Genomic DNA, 21,520 nt, shown 5'->3' on the forward strand with positions numbered 1-21,520 from the left:
GGGGCTCCAGTGTTTGAAGCAACATGTTTTAATGTATTAAAGCAAGAAAAGTAGGGTGGATCTCACCATGAAAAAACACACCCCTTAGGGCCTTAGGAGCCTCCACTTGGAGTATAGGTACTTTAAAAATGTTTTAAATATACTCATATGGACTAAACATCAGGCCCCCTTGTCATTACCTAACGTACATTATTTCTGTTTTTAGAATTCTTTGTGATGCATCAAAAGAAACCAAACAAACACTAGGATATCTTAACTGTATCCACAGCAGGGTGTTGTATTATTTTTTTTTCCTTCCTAAAATAATGCTGTCAATCACACAAAGTGAACCCAGTGTTATTTTTTGTTGTTGTTTTTTTTAATTGTCAATTATTATATGTATTGTTTGACCCCATGGGCTAACTTGAGAACCTTGGTGCCATTTTCTTAGATTGTATATGCAGTGCATCAGAAGCTCTCTCTGTCCATCTCTCAGTAGCAGCAAGCATATCCTGCCATTATTGATAGCAGCACATCTCAGAAGTGGAGAGGAAGAGTGTCTAAATATTAAATAGCTCAAATACACACAACAGTATTATAGTTCTACTTTTTTCCCTTAAATGTCAGTGTTCAATTTGTCATGCACACAATTATATTCAGCTAACATTACCAACTAAAAAAAAAAAAAAAAGGAAAAACAGACATTTCTTCAAACAATAAAAGTGCAAATTACCTACATTACAGCAACTGAAGCAAAGTGTTGCTACCTGTACAGAATAAAACACATTTCTAGATGGGTAAATTAGAATAAAACATTTAAAATTAAATTTCCTACATATGTCTTCGAAATAAATAGTCCCCAGAATATGGCTATATAACTGATTTCAAAAATAAAGATTGCTGTATTGGGCTTGAGACTGTACCGAACAGGCAGTGGACGTCTGATATCAATCATTTTATAGGAAATTTGTGGCAAGACAGTTATAAACAAAACAAAAAGAAAGAAAACAAAAATCAAGCATTAAAAAAAAAAAATCTATCAATTGCTAAATCTGAATTTATTCGGTAATAAATAATTCTAAAGAACATTCAACAGGTACCTATTCCCTAACATTACAAAAAAATATAGTCCAACTTATGTTTATGCCTACATTCTTAATATATTAAAAGGAGAGAGACTGGCATTGGTCTCCAATTTAGGAAAATAAATAATTACAGTATAGAACATGATTAATTTAGATAGAAGATTACAACTTCTACGCCACACAAGAGTGGTGACAGTGAAACAGAAATAAGTTGTCAAAACAGGACATGTACAGGAAACAACAAAATGCTTCTAGATGCCCAACATACATAAATATCTACATTAAGCTTTAGAGCAGAAAATAAATAAAAAAGTACCTTTTCTTCCCAATTTACAACTTTTCCCTGCAGTTACACGCTGTACAATACATTCAATAAATGTCTCAAATACGAGACTCCTAAAAGAAATACTGTGAAGAAGTTGATTAAACTTCATTCTGTCAAGCTGAAACGCATTCGTATTTCAAGTGCTATCCTGTTACTTCTAAACATTGTAGTTGCTCCTCTTCGTTCTGCAGCATACCAAGACCAGTAGTGCAATGTGAACAGTGCTTTTCCTTTCCGCAAGCCTTCTTTAGCTATCATTTTCATATACATATTTAAAAGCAGGAAAAATACAATTGTTAGAAAAGCAACTCCTGGTAGCTTTATATGAATCATGTGTTCAATAACCAAATTTGCAAGCTGCTTAAATTTGGCTGTAAAATATATAGTGCTGAAAAATGCCTACATTTTAAAAGTCTGTAAAACCAGTTACTTGTACTTTTTATGTACCCTTAACTGGATTTCTTAAATTGTTGACATTGGTATTTTTGTTGATATAAAGTAAATCAATTCTTCTTTGAAGAGTCTTGTGCAATCCACGACATGAGTAAACAACACCAACTCGGCCTATGGTAAATGGTTGGCAGTTATGGTGGGCGCTGGGGGTTCGTATACTTATCAGGGACAGGATTTTTGCGTAAGAAATTTCCCAAGAAAACAAGAAATTGAGATGGGGGTGGGGAATTAGACTGTAAAATACTTAATTGCCCAATTTTTTTTTTTTTGTTAGGCCAAGCAGATGTTTTATGTTAAGCTTCCTACACAAATGCTATAGAATGAATGTAAGAGAACTTGTAGAAAATTGGTAAAAACAAAAAGTCCAAGTTGAGATGGACTTCACTCCTAAAAAAAAATGCAATCAGGCCACCAATTAAAGGCCTATTTCACCACAGTGTACTTAAGGGTACACAACATTAAAACCCCATACATTGTGTTGAGGCCACCAGAAAATTAAGAAATAATAGCTTTTATACCACTTACATAAAAACAAAAATATCTAGTAAATGTGTTTACATATAAACCAGGGCCTATATGTCGAGTACACTGTTCAGGTTATTTAACTATCTGTAGTGCTAATGTATGCCAGCAGTCTGGCACGTGACACATTGAGGATTCAAAGAACAAGTGCTCTTGATGTACTACCAGTATTAAATGCATTCAGATATTTCCGGGCTTGTTCTGTCATTATCAGCTGGTCTTCTGTCTTTCCATATACAACTGTTTCCCATTCACTGTTCATCTGTAAAGAAAAAGGACGGGATTCAAATCAATGCCAGTTTAGCAAAAGGCTGCTGGTTAATATAATTCTTTCCCAACAGACATTTAAAAATTAAGCTAAGTCATTAGCTGGCCAGTAAATGCACAGAACGTCTAAATAAATGGCATTCTAAACTGAGCTTAGAACAAAAAGAATGACGCATGCAGGTGTCCAATCAGCAGTTATGTGTTACTTGAATATGCTGCACTGTAGCAGAACCAAACTGCTTTAAAAAGCATCCAACATAGGTTCTGAGGTAATTACCTGAATGGGTGTTTCAAATCTTGTACTCCTTAACATACAGGGATTCTCTTTTACAGGTGCACTGTGCTGGTGGGTTATACTGGGCTCCTCTTTCACAGGCACTGGTGAACACCTGCCTTCCACTTTATCTAACAACGGTGTCATGAATAAGGAGCAGGTGAGCAGGTTTCCAGATGGGGGCTGGAGTAGAAAGAAAAGTGAGAATCAACAGACTAATACTATCTGAGAGATCCAAAACTAAAGGCTGTTTCCCCAGTCCATTTCATTGACTAAGAAACAAAACACAATACTTTCCCTTTCCTGGCACAGGCTCCAATACAGCTGCAGCACACAGCACAGCTCCAGATATTAATTAACCAGGCTGATTGGCATAATGTACTCAGTCCCTTTACTAACTAGGTTTCACTGATTACCATAGTCCTTAAATGTTCATAGCAATACTTCCGACTGTGTCTCACATTTCATACTACACAGAAAATGTTGAAGTAATATTGGATTGAACTACTTTTCATGTCTTGGCCACTCAAAATTCAACAAGCTTCCTTATTCCTAACTATCAACATGTTCATACAATATTTATCCAACGTTTACATATATGACACTGAAACTATTCAAATCCTGGGACACAGTAGTCCTTTTGTAAAGTGACTTGATGCTATAAGAGTTTAATTGTTGTTGGAGTAAATCTCAGGCCAGTTTCTCTCAACTGTTAAATAAATCTTAACTGTGTTAAACTGCAACTAACTAGTTAATAATAAAATCAGAATTGGTCAATCCAAACACTGGATGTACAACATTAATTTAAAGTAATTAGTCAAACTTAATAGTGTGTCACTTCAGTTTGATCACCTCACCTGTTCATTAGAGAGCTGGTCTTGTGGGAATAAGTGGACATCGAGGCCTTCTTTCTCCCAGGCATCCAAGACAAGGGACTTCCTGACTTTTCTTGCAGGAGCATCATGCTGTGATAGAGAAACAAAAGTGAGGGACTCAAACAACACAGTCTTATTATCAAGAGCACATCGTGTCTTGTTGGAATTTATCATACCTCTTGTTTCCAGGCCCTGAAGGCTGGTTCGAGTTCCTCTCTGAGAAATATATCCATTCCTGTCTCCTCCTTCAACACCTCGCGAATGTCCTCTTCCAGATAAGCCAGTGGCTGATGCTGGTCAAATAATAATAATAATAATAATAATAATAGAGAGAACCAAAGAGGGTTCTAAATGTATACATTTTTTCACACTGTTATCACATTTTAACAGTTTCCCTGTGCATTTCAAAGAAAGCAGCATTCAGGGTATATAATACAGAAACTAAAATATTTGTTCCAGGGATTTAATATGGAACTGCATTGTGCACCACTATTTATTTATTTTTTTTACTCACTACTGGTTCTAAACAATACTTAAATGATTCAAAGAGACCTTCCTTGCATGTTGAAAGCAGATGGTACATTTGCTGAAATAAGTTCTAGTACTAAGGTATTATTTATCACAAAACAGTAACTAGACTACCCTTTGACTTTACTTCACTTCACTGTAAAATCTATTTGTAATGTAATGTAATGTAATTTTTTGTGCTGGATCTGCACAAAAAATCAACAGTTACCATTAAATAATATCTATGAAATGAACATTTTGTGTAAAGCACTTATTATTCAATGTGAATGTAGCATTGTTTTTTAAATGTATTTATTTTTACTGAAGTTTTTCCCATTGAGACTAAGGTCTCATTTACAAGGGGGTCATGTTAGATAATAAAGCAATTACAATACAAGAAACAGAATAAACACATATCAGCAAACTTAGTCAGCAGCCTAGAAAAATGAACAATTTAAATAAGACACATCGGACTAAACACCTAAAGGAAAAACAACGGCAAGAGGGTCCAAGCAAGTTCAAATATGATCTTTATAGCCAGAGGAGAGATTGTCAAATTCAATCTCACACTATAAGTCAAAGAGTTCCATGTTTTTGGGAGCTGATAGGTGAAAGTAGTTCTCCTAAACAAATCCTTGGCACTGCCAAACTAACCGAATCCTGACAGCGTAAACTATAGTTTGTGTTAATCCTCTCCACCAGAACAGTCAGATAAGGAGGTGCCAAACCTTTAACAACCTTAAAAACAAAGCAGTACCAAAGCCTAATTTTATATACACGTGACAATGGTGTGTCAAAGAGGGACAATCTAGAACAAATCTGCAGCATGAATTATATATTATATCCAGTCTTGAACATTAATGTCATATTGACAAGTAAGCTGTGTATTTGCTAATATCAAAAGATGCCGTGAGAACGTTTTAGACTGATTTTAGAATCTGATACACTCCTTACTCAAACAATGGGAATATTTCTGGTACAGATACTAATAAAAACAGACACTAATGGCATGCCCAAAACAGGGATGTTGAAGAAGAGTGGTTGAATTAAATTACTTACCATCATTTTTAAGGGTCCATACTTCTTCTCTTGGGCAGCAAGTGCATTCTTAAAAGGTGTTGGAGTCCGAGGTGTGGGGGCTAAAATAGACTTTCGGATTTTAGGTGTTCTGAACCTGTAAGGAAAATAAATTGTTAATAGGAAGACCTAGAAATATTTTATTTTAAAAACACTGTGTGCAATGAGTATTGCTCTATGCAGTATTATTGTCATTACTACTTATGGATACATTTCAAGCCATATTAAAGGGAAACTTTGTAACACCTACATTTTCAGCTTATTTAATTTTGTAACTGTTTAAGGAAACTTGCAAAAGAAAAGAGTTAAAAGAAAAGAGGTATTTTGTCTTACCCAGCATTTTCCTTCTGGCCTTTGGGCGTCATTTCTTTCTGCAGGGGAGTTGTGACAAGATATTTCTGACCACAAACTGGAGTCGAGGTAAGGGCTGGGTTGTCCAGATTGAAATTTTCATTCCCCGAAATGTTGAAGAACTTGAAAAGAACAGCATGCCACAGGAAAAAGTACAAAAACACCTTAAACAAAGTACAGTTTAAAACTATCGATAACCAAAAGCATAACTGGTTACAGCAAACTAGGTTAAAACACATTTTAAAAATCACACTAAATACAGCAGGTTTTAGGAATTACTTCCAAGAAACTTATTTTTTTTTAGGTATCATTATTTTTTTTCAACTATGTTAAGTCGTTCAGTTGTTAAGTTTGATAGGACCATTATGTAGGACCACATTTTACTAAGATGTGTACCAGAAAACCAAAGAAAATATACAAGGGAAAATTCAATGTATTATTTAATGTATAGACACTGTACATGTGTAATTGCATAACACAAAAAAATAACATGACTTTTAATAATAATAATAATGTATATAAATGTATTGTCTTTGTGGTTGTTATAACACTGTACCTTCTATCCAAGACACCACTGAAATACATTTTTCCATTTAGTAAGACAATGAAAAATAAAAGTTCAAGTTAAAAAAAATGTATTCAGATGTTTGCTCTTAAATTTTTTACCGAGATACACTGCTTCATCACTGCTGTACTAAACTTTTGGAATCTGAACCAGAATTAGCACAAAGACCATTGAAGAAAAGTAAACAAAACAAACTTTAGTGTATTAGGCTTTGATGAGTGTTTTTTTTTTTTTCTTTTTCAACGTATAACATATGAATTACAACTTTTATTTGTTTTACAATAGCTTTGGATAAAATATACAAAATACTAAACCCTAGTGGAAGCACTGAGGAAAGTCATGGAAAAGAAACAAGGAAATGCAGAACTGAAAAGAGGTTTACCTGTGAAGGGGAAAAGGGCAGTGACTTGACAGGAGTGTTTCTTGGTGACACCTCACTGGTGTCCATGAAGGAAGTGCTGTTTCCCTCGCTCGATGAGGAATGGTTTGTCCTCTCCTTTTTCTTCCTCCTCAGGATGGACGGGGGTGTGCTGAACTTGGCCACAACAGGCGATGTTAAAGGAATCAGTTGCATTTGCCCATTGCTCCTGCTACAGTTCCTGCTCATGTCTGATATTGCGCTGCCATCAAACTGGTAGCCTAGAATCATACACTCCTGGTTGTGTGGAAAGGGAGCTGCAGTCTGCTTCATCGGAGAGGCCACTTCAGAGAGGCTGAAGCTGGTGACATCGCTCCACGCAACAGGATCCTGTTCAATCACAAATATCCACTACTGAGTCATTCGAGCTCCAGGGGGACCCCTGGTTTTCCCACCCCCCCCCCCCAATCCCTAGGGATCAAGTGACTCACTGAGTGTTGTTAAGTAAGAATAAAAAATCTTTTTAGGTTCAAAAAACTTTGATAAGGCAGAGTCTCATTGTAATCAAGGTCATTCAGTAAGTTTAACCAAGTAAAAACACGTTCGAAGTCTGTGGAAGAGTGAAAGACTTCCGTTCTGATTCTACAAGAAGATAACGTAGGTGTGAAACCCTTTCCTTTATTCCATGTGTTTTATATATTTTATATATATATATATATATATATATATATATATATATATATATATATATATATATATATATATATATTCCACTTGAAGACACTATATTTATTTTGAATTATCAAAAAGTAGTAGTTAAACATAAAATGAAAATTTAAAGTATAATTTGGACTATTTCTGCATACAAAACTAATACATGCCATTTTTGGACAATTTTCTCTCAAACATGGGCAAACTGTGTGAATACTCACAGAATCTATAAGCTCCAGTGTTTCTGCAAACTCTGGGATTGTCTGCAAGGATGACAGCACGGCACTCGCTTCCACTGCCAGGAACTTGCTGGGAGACGGCTGCTGGGGGACAGCTGTGCTCGGGGGCTGCTCGGCTCGGCAGTATTCCACGCTTTGGTCCTCCAGGCTGCTCACTGTAGTATTTGTCATGCAGCCACTACTGGACCAGCTAGAAAATCTTTCACTCTGCTGCAAACAGGAAACACCAGAAGGGAGAGTCAAAAATATGACTAGTTTTCAATTGGGGAGCAGTGGGACCACTGGGGAATGAGTAGAAGTGCAGCCATTGCATACTTTACAGCCTGCTTTATTGGCATGATAGTAAAATGTGCATACAATTCTGGCTGGAGACCAGGATTTCATGCCAACCTATAAAGCTTATCACATTCTGAGGCATACAAAATACCCAGTCCTGTGTAACAGATTATATGATGTTGAAATTTCACACGCAGTAATCCTCAGCACTCTCCGTCAGAATTGAGGTATAATCTGTATCGTATAGGAGACTTAAAAGCACCAGCCTCTGCCTTAGGAGGTGGTGTACGTCTCTTAGAAGCAGGCTTGTTGGCTGACTGGGCCAGAGCCCCCAGTGAATTTGGCAGACAATTGAAACTGTCATTTTTGGATGAAAACTTAATTTTTAAGCCTGGCACACACTGCTGCAACTTCTCCAGAAAACTTTCCACATATTCGCTTAGAAAACCATGCAAATGGCCAACTTCTTCAGATGGGAGGATCCACCTCAAATCTGGTATCAACTTGCTGTAGTTGCTTGTAGCTAGAAACATTTCTGGAAACTGGAAAAATATATATACACTCTTTTTTTCATATTTGATTCAAGTGCATATATTCAGATGATCTTGAATTAAAATATCCTCTTTAATAATGCTGCTGTTATACTACAAACAAACCGTGCATACTCTTTCTGTGCAAAATTAGGGGTTAATAAACCGTTCACTACAAGACACAAGGAAGCTGTTAGCAGGACTAAGAAGCAAAGCTAAACAGAGCTGAATGAGTAGGTGAGATGGAAATGAGTAGACTATGCAATCTAGAGTTGTGGGTGCACACACACACACACAATGTCCTTACACATGAGACTCGCTTTCTTCCAACTTCGTTCTCAGCTGACATAAGAAGCAGCTCAAGTTCCTTAATTCTTTGTTCCTTATCAGGATCATCATCAAACGGATGCTGTAATAAATACGTAAGAAAAGAAAGAAAAGGAAAAGGAACAGGGAAAGGAGAGACAGGGAAACAGTTGGTTTATTGGTATGTTATTTGGGGTATAATGTAGCAAGTTGGCTATAGCAGAGTTTTCAAAGATGTGGACCTCAATGGGAGACTACAAAGTAGAAACCACTGTTGCAGGTGGTGTGAACCTGTGTGTATATATGTGAAATTTGTCAAAGAGTTCCAAAAGTGGTTATTCCACATACTGTTATTGCAGATCAGTGACTTTCCTTTTCACTTTACTGATACCTGATTTATGAAACTAACCATTTTTTATGAAACTATTCATAAGCATTTGATAAGACAGCCTTTCCTGTATTGTACATATCATGCTTGGAGTTGTGTTATATCCTCTAGCTTTAAACAGCCTTTAATATAATCTTCACAACCACAACACAGATTTAGCATGCTGTGGCACTGAGGTATGTCTTTTTTCGCCCTACTAGTTATCTTTTTTTTTTTTTTTAAGATTTTTGAAGAGCTATTGTGTTAGCAGTACTAAATCAGCAACGGCTGTAAATCATGGGATGCAAGCACGATAATTTGCCTTCAAAGAAACCACAAAGAACACAGTGTTCACCGAAATCTGTTATTATGGCTTGGTTATTTCTTTGGCAAAACAAAGAAGAAACTGTAAACTGAACAGATGATGATGCATCACTGATAACTCGGATATAGGCCAAAGTAGAACTTTAAAGATAAAAAGTACAATATAGATTGTTAAAACACACAAGAAAAAACTAATGAGGTTTTGTAAATCGTGAAAAAAAAGTTACAAAAAAAAGAAAGAAGGAAAGAAATAATAATAAAATCAGTGGAAAGTAGGGATTATGCTTATGAAAAGCCATTAATAGACACCCAGACTGAATTCAGCGACAGAAGCTTAAGCAACATTATTTGGAATATCAAATACTGTGGTACACTTACTGGAACACACACTGAAGTGTCTTGAATACCCTCCATGCAGTTTCCATCTGCTGAACTAAAGGAGTACCCAGTAATCTTAAACAAAAAACAAAACAAAACACCACGTCAACAGGCTGAAGCTTGAAATTGCATCTGCTCACCCCATTCTACATTAAAAAGTGCTAGAAACTCTCTCTCATGAAAATTTCCAGACTTTATTTTCACTTTGATTTATGTTTCATAACAAATGTTAATTGAATGTGTTACTGGTAAAAGAACCCCACCTCAGCCATAAATTAAAGTTTATGCTGAACATAGAAAACTATGTGGTGAAAGGTGGGGTCCTGTTACTTTAAAACAGTAAGGGTAAGAGGATTACTACCAGTGTAGTTGTATAAACAGGCTTCACAACAACATGAAAATAAAGACTGGAAACAAAAAGATTAACAGCAACTGAAGTAGATTTTTAAATCTTTATTTACTGTACATGTCCTTTTGAGACAATGAACAGCGTGTCCTTGGGTAGAGAAATAAGAAAAGGCAACGTTCAAATATAAAGCTAAAAACAAACACAACTATAGTCTTCCTTTAATAGCCATTAAAAAAAAAAGTAGGATTCACCTGAGTTGGAAATGCCATGACAAACTGATTCTGTGTTTGTAAGGCATCCAGGTGGGAGTATGCTTTGGAGCGTCGTTTGGATGCATGTTTGGATCTACAAAGGGAGTTCGACTCAGCTTGCAAGTACCCTTCATGTTCCACCTTCCTCCGCATTGTGGAGTTCCAGTGGTTCTTGATTGAATTATCTGTCCTAAAATTTGAAATTATAAATAAAAACAGTTAATGTTCACATTGACATATATTCTGTAAAGATTAAAAAAATGTGCCAGTCTAAGAAACATATAAAAAATGAAATATCCCATGAAAAAAATCTAATTTACCAGCAGTACGGGAATTGATTATCTACACCCTCTCCGCTTAAGCAAAAAAGAATAGATCTATGAAAATGTCAATGCTATGTCTTATTGAATGTCCACAATTTCAAGCATTTTCAAATTCAACAACTGTACTTCAGACAATAAGACTTTTAGAAGGAAATGTGGCATGCCTTCCAGGGAGCAATTTAGCAATTTCTGCCCATCTGTTTCCTAGGCGTTTGTGGGCTTCATAAATGACGCGGTCCTCTTCCTCAGTCCACAATGACTTCTTCACCTCAGGGTTCAGGTGGTTGTGCCATCTTTCCCGGCACTGTTTGCCAATTCTGCCATGGAGGTGCTTGGCAATCACAGACCAGCGCTTCGGGCCGTACTTGTGCACAAGCTCAATGACCTGTTGATTGACCAGCACAAGTAGAGATTGAAAACCGAATCAACAATGAAAGGGGAAATTAAAAATATATATAAAAAAAAGTATGGGCTGCAAGAGCTGATCAGGCAGCAATTACAATAACAATGTATCCATTCATGTACTCCGCTGGAGAATGAATTATAATATGGTGTTTTTTTGTGACCTCTGAATAAGCAGAGTATACAGTAATTACCTCTCCATGCTTATTTAATCCAGGGCTTCTGCTCAACAAAGACTGCCATATGTGGCAAATTGTGGTTTTCTGGGAAAGTGTTTGGTGTAGCAGGAACTGAACTCAAACCGAAACCACCAACCTTAATTCACTCTCACTCAGACCACTATCATTATTAAATAATTGTTCTACACCTGCTGAGATCTGTACATGTGAAACAAAGTGGTTCTCACACAAACTTTAATTGCAACACAGCCAGATCTGACTTTTGGGATGGAGCCAAATGGGCTACACTTCAAATCCTGATTACTGCTTAGTGCAAATACTGCTGATTTATCTGAAGAACTATAAAGGTATTACTCAGAATCTAAACGCTTTCTAAGATACCGTTAAAAAAACAACCAGATTATGGTGTCGCTTACTTTAAACTATACTGCGGAACACAATTTAAAATGAAATGTATAAATACAGATAAAAACTAAATTTTGCACCAAATATGAATTCTTTTTTTTTTATGCACTCCACTTGCAGTTTTTGAGAGTTTTTTCATTTTGAAATATTATTATTTGTTTATTTAGCAGGCATCTTAATCCAAGATGATTTACAGAGACTAGGATGTGTGAACCATGCATCAAGTGCAGAGTCACTTACAACGACGTCTCACCCCAAAGACAGAGCACAAGAAGGTTAAGTGACTTGCTCAGGGTCACACAGTGAGTGAGCTGGGATTTGAAATGGTGACCTCCTGCTTATAAGCCTGTTTCTTTAACCACTGGACCACACAGCCTCCTATATTTTGAGCATATTTGGCAAAATAAACTTTGATTTAAAGAAGATTTGTATTTAATTTTTCAGTTTAGGAAACATTTCATATTATAAAATGCAGCAGGCAAGATATTGTTACTTCCATGACATTCAAATTTGGTAATCCTTTATTTCTGCTACTGCTGTTGAAATTCTAAAGTACAACTAAATACTAAATAACATTTACCACTGTAAGGTAAGCGACACCATAATCTGAATTCAACCCCATTTTTTTATACAAAAATATGAAAATAGTTCAGGCCAAACTGTGCTGTCACTCAAGTATATGATGTAACTCTGAATACCATTAACACATGTAATACAATCACACCGACACAATGCATTGTTCTCCCTGCCAACAGAGATTCTGCTGATCACAGGGTGGTTTATATTTCAGAACAACATCTGAGGAATAGTGCAAGAGCACACATGTAGCAAACAAAAAACAGCACAGGGACCAAAAGTGGGTTCCTGTTTCACCTAAGTAACCCAGCTGATATAAATAGTAAAATTCTGGTTTTCTAACAGTATTCCAAAAGAAAACATGTTTTTAACAATGGAATAACCCAGTGTGCACTGATCCTGTTTCCTCAGATATAAAGGAAAGCTTACTCACCCTTTGATCCTCCTCTTTGGTCCAGGGTCCTTTAACCAGCTCTGGGTTGAGTACCTTCTGCCACCGATGCTGACACTGCGCATCGGTCCGTTTCTATTGTAATATAATTAAAACAGATTTCAAACTTAGGTGTCTCAAGCACTCAAACAAATTAAATTCCATACAAGTCTCTCTTTCTTCTAGATATGAAATCGCACCAGTCTGTTCCAAAACATTCAGTACAAAATATGTACACTTTAAATACACAGCTCATTGAACTCTTCTGATTGAAATGTAAAAGATCCCGTTTAAGGCAGTTCATGAGTTTTTCTATTTCTTTCATGCAGTACTATTAATTCAGCTTTAGTTTCGAAGATTACAGTCAAAGTGTTTACCTATTATTCAATTTGAGTTTTCTGTCTCTTTAAGAACACACTGGTTTTCAGCATGGCCCTTCAAGCCAAAAAGGGTGGACAACTCTGCATTCCCTCGTCTTCAGGTGTATTGAAAACTGGATGTCAAGACCTTTATATTGCACACCACATTCCAGATACTAAAAAGCTATCAATGCTCCATTTATAAACTACAAAGCAAGATTAATGTTGAATTCTGGGACCAACTGCAATTCGAGCCATTTTTTGTTGTTGTTTTTAAGCCTGTTAATTATTTCTTGAACATGTGAGTCTACAATCTTATTTCAGAAATCCAATAGGCCAGCCAGCTAGATTTTGAGTTGTAATAGTTAAAGGCAACCAAACATAATGCCTAGGACATAATATCTAGTTACTTACTGGAAGGTAATTTGAAATTAAATCCCAGGCTTCTGGTCCATGTTGGTCTACCAACCTTTTTAGCTTCTCGTCCTTTCAACATAAATGGAGGAAAAAGTTTGGTTTTACTTTCTGCCAGAAACAAACTTACTCAACCTGCCATTTTATTAATCAATAGAATTTAGACCTTTATATGTCGATCAAAAAACAGCCATATCTCCAAAATGATATTTGATACTAGGTTTTCAAATCATGTGATCTTTATCTGCAAATTACAAACCAGGGAACACACGCTTACCTCTTCTCTGGACCACTTCACTTTGCTCAACAATTTCTTAGAATTCCTCAGCTCAGCAGACTTACAGTCTTGATCCTGAAGGATTCCTTCATCATCTTCATCCTCACTGTCAACAGGAGAGGCATATGTATAAGAGCCGAGCCAAATATTTGAAAACAACCAGGTTTTGCTCATCAAAAGTATCAAATAAAATATTTATAAAAACACATTCTACTATGTTTGCAGCAACAAGCACACACTATCAATTCCCTTGTCAGAGATCGCCAACTCTCATCCAGTGTATACTGTAGGTCTAGTCACGTCACATAATTACATGAATTTGCATGTAATACAGTACTGTATTATAATTTTTGTTTTTGTGATACAGAAACAAAAAAAAATAATTGTAACACTAACTAGTACTGTAACTTTTTTGGATAGTGTTGGAAAGACAAACATCTCCTTACAGCCACAGATTATGATACTCTCAATGAATCACTAGTGGATAATAAGAGTCACTGTAACTACAAGTTGGATATCAAGGACTCTGGGAGTGTTAGTCCTAATGTCTGCCTCACTTTATGAGAGCAACACATACAGTACTATCATTATGTCTAATAAAGAACAACAAAACACAAGACACGGTACTGGTACTAATAAAGCACTAACATAACACGATCACAACAGCTATGCCAATGTACTAAATGCTAAATCTTTTACCATGTATAGCCATTTGTTTTACTCAGTTGTGACTGAATTACATAGACCTTTCTATCAAGCTCTCTATTCCAGACCCTGCATACCAGAAAGCTGACTGCATACAGCAAGATTCTAACAGTCATCACTGACCATCTTGAGCAACAATTACTGCAGATTATTTAAAATCTCTTTCTAGTTCACATCTTTGTAATACTGCACCCAAACAGCAACAGTATTCCCAAAAGATCTACCACTCAAACCCAATCTAATCATTGTCCTCTAGATAAATTACCAAATGTACAAATCCAGTACTGTTACATGTGGCAGCAGTGAACCAATACAGCACAACTGACTGTTTAAAATTGTACGTCCTTAATCTGTTGAGGGGATCTGTTTTCCTCCACTACTTCAGCCTTGGGGGAGAGGGCACTATTTGTGGTGAGATAGGTTGACCGAACGACCCACAAGCTAAAAGAGTAAAGAGTTAAAAGGGTAAAAATGACACTAAACAATTGCCTTGAAAAGTACTGAAATTGCTAGATTTGGCTATAGCACTCTACGTTGTAGCTGCTAGTGTATTGTGGCCTGTTTGCAAGCCACACCCTTAACTCTCATTACAGATTTTCTCTTATTACAAGCCAGATCCAACCACAACCAGTGACGTACGTGACACCAAAGTAAATTTCCAGGACTGGAATTAAACCGCAGTTAAGCTGTAATACTGTAGCTGTACCAACATTCGCAAACACTGCTTAACCAGAGACCAAACCAGAGTTCAGTGTGGACAGATCCACTGACTACTGAAGGCTCTTAAAACCAATAATAATAATAATTGTTCTCCCAAGTGGAATATCTCTGCTATTCACTTTCATTTGGATTCCAAAAAATCAAGATTCCAAAATCTTGTGATAAAACATTAATTTATAGTTGAAACAAATACAGTAATTCAACTGACAGCAACAGCAGCTAGCATCCAACTGAATGACTGATTTCGTTCAACTCAGAAAAAGCAGCACTAAACTGAAGGAATAAAACCTGGACCTTAAAAACTGTGAAAGACCAAACTGCTTCTCATATAACTTCAAGGCACATACAGTGCCCTTGGAGACAACAGTCTTCCTTTCTCGTATGACCACTCGGAAGACTGTACATCCTGGGCTCTCCCTGTGGTTTTTGCTTAAATATATGACAAAATTCAGAAACATCAAAATGTGTTTGGATATCCTATAAATGCTGCCAATCCCTAGCCAGATTATACAGGTGCCTAACTGAACAAATGCTGGCATTCTCCACTTCTGTATATGCCAAGTAGTTGGGAAACAGTGAGAAAGGCATCTTTCCGTTGTATAACAAAGCTGGCCTCTGATTAAAGGACAACCACAAAACTGTAACAGGCTGTTAGAATTACAGGCTAATGTGTTTCAAATGAATGTTTGAATTTAGGTTCCGAATTTAAGCAGCATCAACGGTTTGTTTTTAAATAATCACAAGCAGTATGGTATTGAACAGAGAAACCTGCCACTGTTACTGATAGGATGAACCTGGGAAGCAGATGTTGTACTGTTCCATAAGGGTTTTACATTGAAGGATTAGCTTTTTAAAAGCATTTTTCCCTTACATGCTTCTGTTTGCTATTTTTCTGTTCCTCTGATATTGAAGTTCTATCATGTTCCTATACTGTAGCTGTTCAGGATAACTGCAGTTACTAAAATTAGATTCTTTTTTTTGGACCACTTCCTACAGTACAGGGTGTAAAAAGTTTAAACATTATAAAAACAGCTTTCCAGTTTTGCTGAAGGTTTTGCTTGTATTAGATTACTTTGACAGAACCTGAACATTTGCTGAAGGCTAAAGTAATTCTGTTTATAGAGGAAAAGCTATCAGTGTGAAAAGCACTATTAAATGGCTAAAGCAGATCCTAAGGTGGTTTAAGGCATTCAAATCTCTTCAACACGGAAGCACAGAATATCAAAACGTGCATGCTCCTAGGCTTCAAGCTGTGGTTAGCTGGTTAGAATTAGGTTAGATACAGCACCACTACTTTCCAAGAGGGTTTGGAATATTTCTCAAACACACAGAACGCAGGAGGCTGTGTGGTCCAGTGGTTAAAGAAAAGGGCTTGTAACCGGTTCAAATCCCAGCTCACTCACTGACTGATGTTGTGTAACCCTGAGTACCTCCTTGTGCTCTGTCTTCCGGGTGAGATGTTGGAAGTGTCTTTGCAGCTTCTTACTTTAAAAACATAAGTACCAGGATTGAAATAAGACTCTTATTGCTTAGCAATTTCACAATTCCTGGTTTTAATTTGAGTTTGATTAGGCAGTGCATAGACAACAAGCTCAGGCATGTCTTATTAAACTCCTAGTAAAACAAAGAATGGATCAATCTGCTATGCACTGAGAGTCTTATTTCTATCCCTGTGTCTTAATGGTGGTGATTAACAAAAACATTTACCACCAATTTGAATATCTTTTAATAGAAATGAGTTTGTTTTTGGAGCAGGAAACCTGCATGTGCAGGCAGTCAATCCATGACCCGTGATACAGCTTATTGAACAGATTGAGCAGGGTTACTGTACTGTACAACTATCAGACATGCTGTTTGCTTTTTGAACCAGGTTAGCAATGAGTGACTGGGATAAACCAACCAAAAACCAATTACAACCATAAATTAGGCTGCGAGACAAAAACAGGGATATCTTCAGGAAAAAGACATAGCAAACCTACATTTTGTTAAAATGTAAATGGGGTTTGGGGCTCAAACGAGCCTTAACCTTAAATTAGACCTTTCAATGAACAGTTTTAGTTTTTTTCTGCAGTATTTTTTAACAGTCTGACCAACTAAACTCATAGTTTCATTCGAATTAATATTACCAGTATATATTACCATTTTCATGACACGTTTTAAGCCGCAATGTAAACAACTATAAGAATAAGTAGACACAATAGTAGTTAATCATGACATTCCTTCTACTGTTTTTTTGTGACAAGCTGGATGGAGGAGAGAAATAAATAATTTCAGTCACATTAGCTTATACTTTGTAGCCTTAGAAGACTATCAGAAATACAAGACAAGTCATTTTTCAGTACAATAATCAAGACGAAATGTGTAATAATTATTTCAGTAAAAAAAAAAAAATCCCTAACAACTTAACTTTCCCTCCTAAAATTACAGAATGTAATAACAACATTTTCTTGTGCATTATAACTGAAGTAACATCAGGACATACTAAAGTCTAAATACCAGAAGTTGTTGGTTTACCAAGCAGAGTGGAAACACACATTTGTTGTATTCTTGCTGGTTACCAGTCTGTTTCTATTTGGGTTTTTTTTTTTTTTAACAACCCTGAGCATGTATAACAAGCTCTTGTCCAAGCCTTTTAATTCTTGAAGCAGCAAGGCCAGCTGAAAGCTTGCAAAACCACCTGGGTTTCCAATGTTTTATTATGCTTTACAATACTGCTCTGGTCTTTACAATGCTTACCTATGCTTTATTACACTTTGCTCCTGTATTCTTTTACCATAGAAAATGAGGTTCAAAACACTACACCTAATTGACAAACTCTAAATACCCAAAACACACAGCACAATTTTCCTATAACAAAAGAGAGCATCCCACCACAACTATGAAAAGTACCACATGCACGACATGATTCACAATAAAATAAAGTCTTCCATTGATCTGGCCTGCATTTCTTACATAGTCATCATCCCACTTAGCAGTGAACTCTGAAATGCCACAAGAAGGATCAATGGTTACAGGCAGGCTGATGAATCAAACGTCATGCGTAAGACTTCTCTGTCAGGACATTCTCTCCTCTCTTGAGGCTTTAACATCATTTTTGACACCCTGTGCCTAACCCTTATAGGACGAACGCTTGTTCAAAGCAATGCAAAAATCTGAAAAAGATCAAATCTGCAAAGTAATTTGCAATAAATTCCATGCCTTGCATATCATATCCAAGGGGTTATTTTGTGGATCAATTAGAATGTCTCCTTTGTGCTTGTAGAACAAGCCATAAAGATTGAGGATGGCCACTATGGCAAACTAGTAATAATGACATGCCAGATTTTGTAAAGTCTTAACAGGTTTACAGATAGTCCTGCTGAGCAACCATAGTTTCTCAATAGGGAACAGACAAGATGGTGAACTCACACTGAAGTGAGAAACCGGATTATAAGGGGGATTGATTTGGTAGGTTCATTGTTCAAAAAAGATTGTTTCACCAGTTACTTCACAAATGAACCTAGTGCAACACAAACTGAATGTTCAATAAATGGAACTTACCCTCCCATTTCTGTGGATTTGCATAAAAGCACCAAAACTTTAGACTGCATTTTAATTTGGGTCTTTTGTGCATTTTCAAGTAAAACTTGCTTAAAAGGGATATGGCATATCCTTTTAGAATAACTGAAAATTGAAGATATGCTAAGTAAAATAATAATTATTATTATTATTATTATTATTATTATTATTATTATTATTATTATTATTATTATTCAAAGGCTTTACAGACTGACAAAAAAAAAAGTTATTACAAGAGAAAAATGTATAAAAACTTTGAGAAAAAAATTGCCCTTTAAAAAATATTAATACAAAGTAAATTAGCAGCTTTGCCTCCAAAACATAAAGTATAGTTAGTGTTATGGAAATGTAGGTGATTTCCCAGAAAAAAAAGAACATTCAATAAAATATACTGTACAGTCCATTACACATTTGGAATAGTGTACTTATTAAAACGGCTGTGTCTCTGATTAAGACGCACTATTACAGTATTTGCTTTACTCCCACTGAATTATGTTCTCACAGCTCACTCGTAGTGTGTATTGAGAATGTAGTTAGTCTCGATTTTGCTCCCAGAAACAAGCAGCACAACGGAACTGTCAGTAATCTATAATAATAATAATAATAATAATAATAATAATAATAATAATAATAATAATATTATTATTATTATTACTACTACTATTTACTTCTACTAAGTTAGCTGTATTACTGTACTGGAAAAATAAATATCTCAAGCTTATAAATGCAGTAGTAGTATCCAATTGTGCTCTTAATTGGATGTCTGGTGGCAGACAAGGTCCTGGCATGAATCGGCTGTCTTGTCAAACTAGCAGGTGCTGATGTGGCAATATTTTTATTAGTATTAGTCGTAGTAGTATTGGTATTACTACAACTGCGTCTACATCACCCGACTTAATAGACAGCGATTGCAATACATACACCACACATGCATTTAAGCACAATAAGGATTTTACGTAGAAAACAAATTGTTTAAGGTAACTTAAACTATCTTTATAATAGAATATCATCGTCGGTACGCTACTGGCAAAAATATTGGTAAATAACATCTAGGTATATAAATTAAAATACACATTATTATTATTACTATTATTATTATTATTATTATTATTATTATTATTATTATTATTATTATTATTATATCCATCACCTTTTCTATGTTACTTTATATGGTTAAGTATAAATCAGAAAGACATGAGGGGTTTTAAGAATATTTCTGATGATCACACAATGCACAAAAAATGCAGCACGTACAGTAAACAGCAGACTCACCTGCGAGACCTCATGCTGGCCATGGTGACGACCTTTCTTTCTGGCAAAATAATAACAGCCGCACAAACTGCACGATCGGATATTTGATCTTAGTTCCACTTTTATGAATACATATACAGAACACTCTGGCTCAAATCCACATGTAAACTGTATCATCCAGGAGCTGTCAGCCCTATAATTGCAGTTTGTGCTTCTTCGCTCTGATCGGGAGATGTCAATTACATCTTTACCGGGACAGTAATCCGATGAGGTTCTATAATGCGACCTTCTCTCAGAATCAATCAAATTAAGTTGTGGAGTTTTTCCAGGTTTTGTCAGTGTCCGCGCCGTGGCTGTGAGTCCCGATTAGTGATGTTACGCATATTTTCCGCTATTTTAGGCTGTCTTGATCACTATTCATCCCCCCTACTGTCATCTGCCCTCTTTTGATTTCGTATTTTTTTTTTTTTTTTGTCCATCCCGCCGATTCTCGCGCCCAGCCTCCTTCTAGAACTGCGTTTGAATCTGCGCACGCGGTTTCGCTGCTGATTGGACAGTGGTGGGGCGTCTGGGGGAAGGGCTCGTGACGCCGGGTGAAGAGTGGTTGGGTTGAAAGGGATTGACAGGACACTCTGGGAGTTGTAGTGTATACTGGCATGAGGTCTGTTAGCTGAAGAAAATACGAGAAACATTATGTTTTCATTAAAATAAATACCTAACCTCAGGCAATCGACCCGAGGATAAAGCAGTGAAACAAGATGCACATTCATGGAACGTTTTTCTGATAGCTGTTGGAAGAAAAGTGGTTGAATGTATTGTTCTTAAGTACGTGTAAGTTGCCCAACTCAAGTTACTTGAAACAACAAAACAGGAAAATGGCATCCCCTGACCAAAAGACATACTGCATCACGTTGGTAGAAAAGTATGTTACAATATACCATTATGTACATGACTATTTTATTTTATTTTTTTTATCAACCAATTCTGTCATTTGGGTTCTCGTTCACGTGTGGATTCCAGATTTTGCATACATTCTTTAGCGTTTAATTATTTTCTTTTTTAAATTATATTTTAGATAACTAAAGTCGTTTTTATTACACTGTACCAACTAGAGCAAGGGCACTTTATACACGAGTAAACAAGTGCGTGTTAGTTGAGACAGTAAAGTATAGCGAGAAGGCTGTGTAGTCCAGTGGTTAAGGAAACGGCTTTGTAATCGGGAGGTATTCTTCAAATCCCGACTTACTCATTGTGACCTTGAGCAAGCAAGTCACTTAACCTCTTTGTGCGCCGTCTTCGGGGTGAGACGTTGCAAGTGGCTGTAGCCGGTGCATAATTCACACATCCAATGTAAGTCGCCTTGGTTAATTAAGTGAGACTTCTAAATAAACAAATAATAAAGTATACATTAAACTTGTTTCTATGCGCAAATAAGATATACCTTTTTTATTTTTTAAACTAGACTGCTCAGTTTATTTTCTAATATTTTCACAAATCTAAAGGTGATGGAATATGTGATAAAATGTGCGTTTTATGGTTGTCAATAAATCTG

At 36.2% G+C, this 21,520-nt stretch overlaps 1 protein-coding gene across 1 annotated transcript; it reads right to left on the bottom strand.

Moving 5' to 3' along the window:
• Positions 1-661: 661 nt before the first annotated feature.
• LOC121313907 (myb-related protein A-like) lies at positions 662-20,012 on the bottom strand. The gene is made up of 16 exons (XM_041246688.1): positions 19,990-20,012; positions 13,735-13,840; positions 13,458-13,529; positions 12,688-12,780; positions 10,857-11,077; positions 10,370-10,559; positions 9,770-9,844; positions 8,702-8,803; positions 7,571-7,798; positions 6,663-7,028; positions 5,698-5,837; positions 5,347-5,461; positions 3,957-4,073; positions 3,763-3,870; positions 2,909-3,088; positions 662-2,626 (listed from the first exon to the last, which is right to left on the bottom strand). Exons 1-16 carry the CDS (start codon positions 20,010-20,012, stop codon positions 2,501-2,503), a joined length of 2,262 nt encoding a protein of 753 aa, XP_041102622.1. The 3' UTR covers positions 662-2,500.
• Between the last annotated feature and the right edge of the window lie 1,508 nt (positions 20,013-21,520).

Source organism: Polyodon spathula, chromosome 4 (genome assembly GCF_017654505.1).
Source record: "Polyodon spathula isolate WHYD16114869_AA chromosome 4, ASM1765450v1, whole genome shotgun sequence".
Classification (NCBI taxonomy): domain Eukaryota; kingdom Metazoa; phylum Chordata; class Actinopteri; order Acipenseriformes; family Polyodontidae; genus Polyodon; species Polyodon spathula.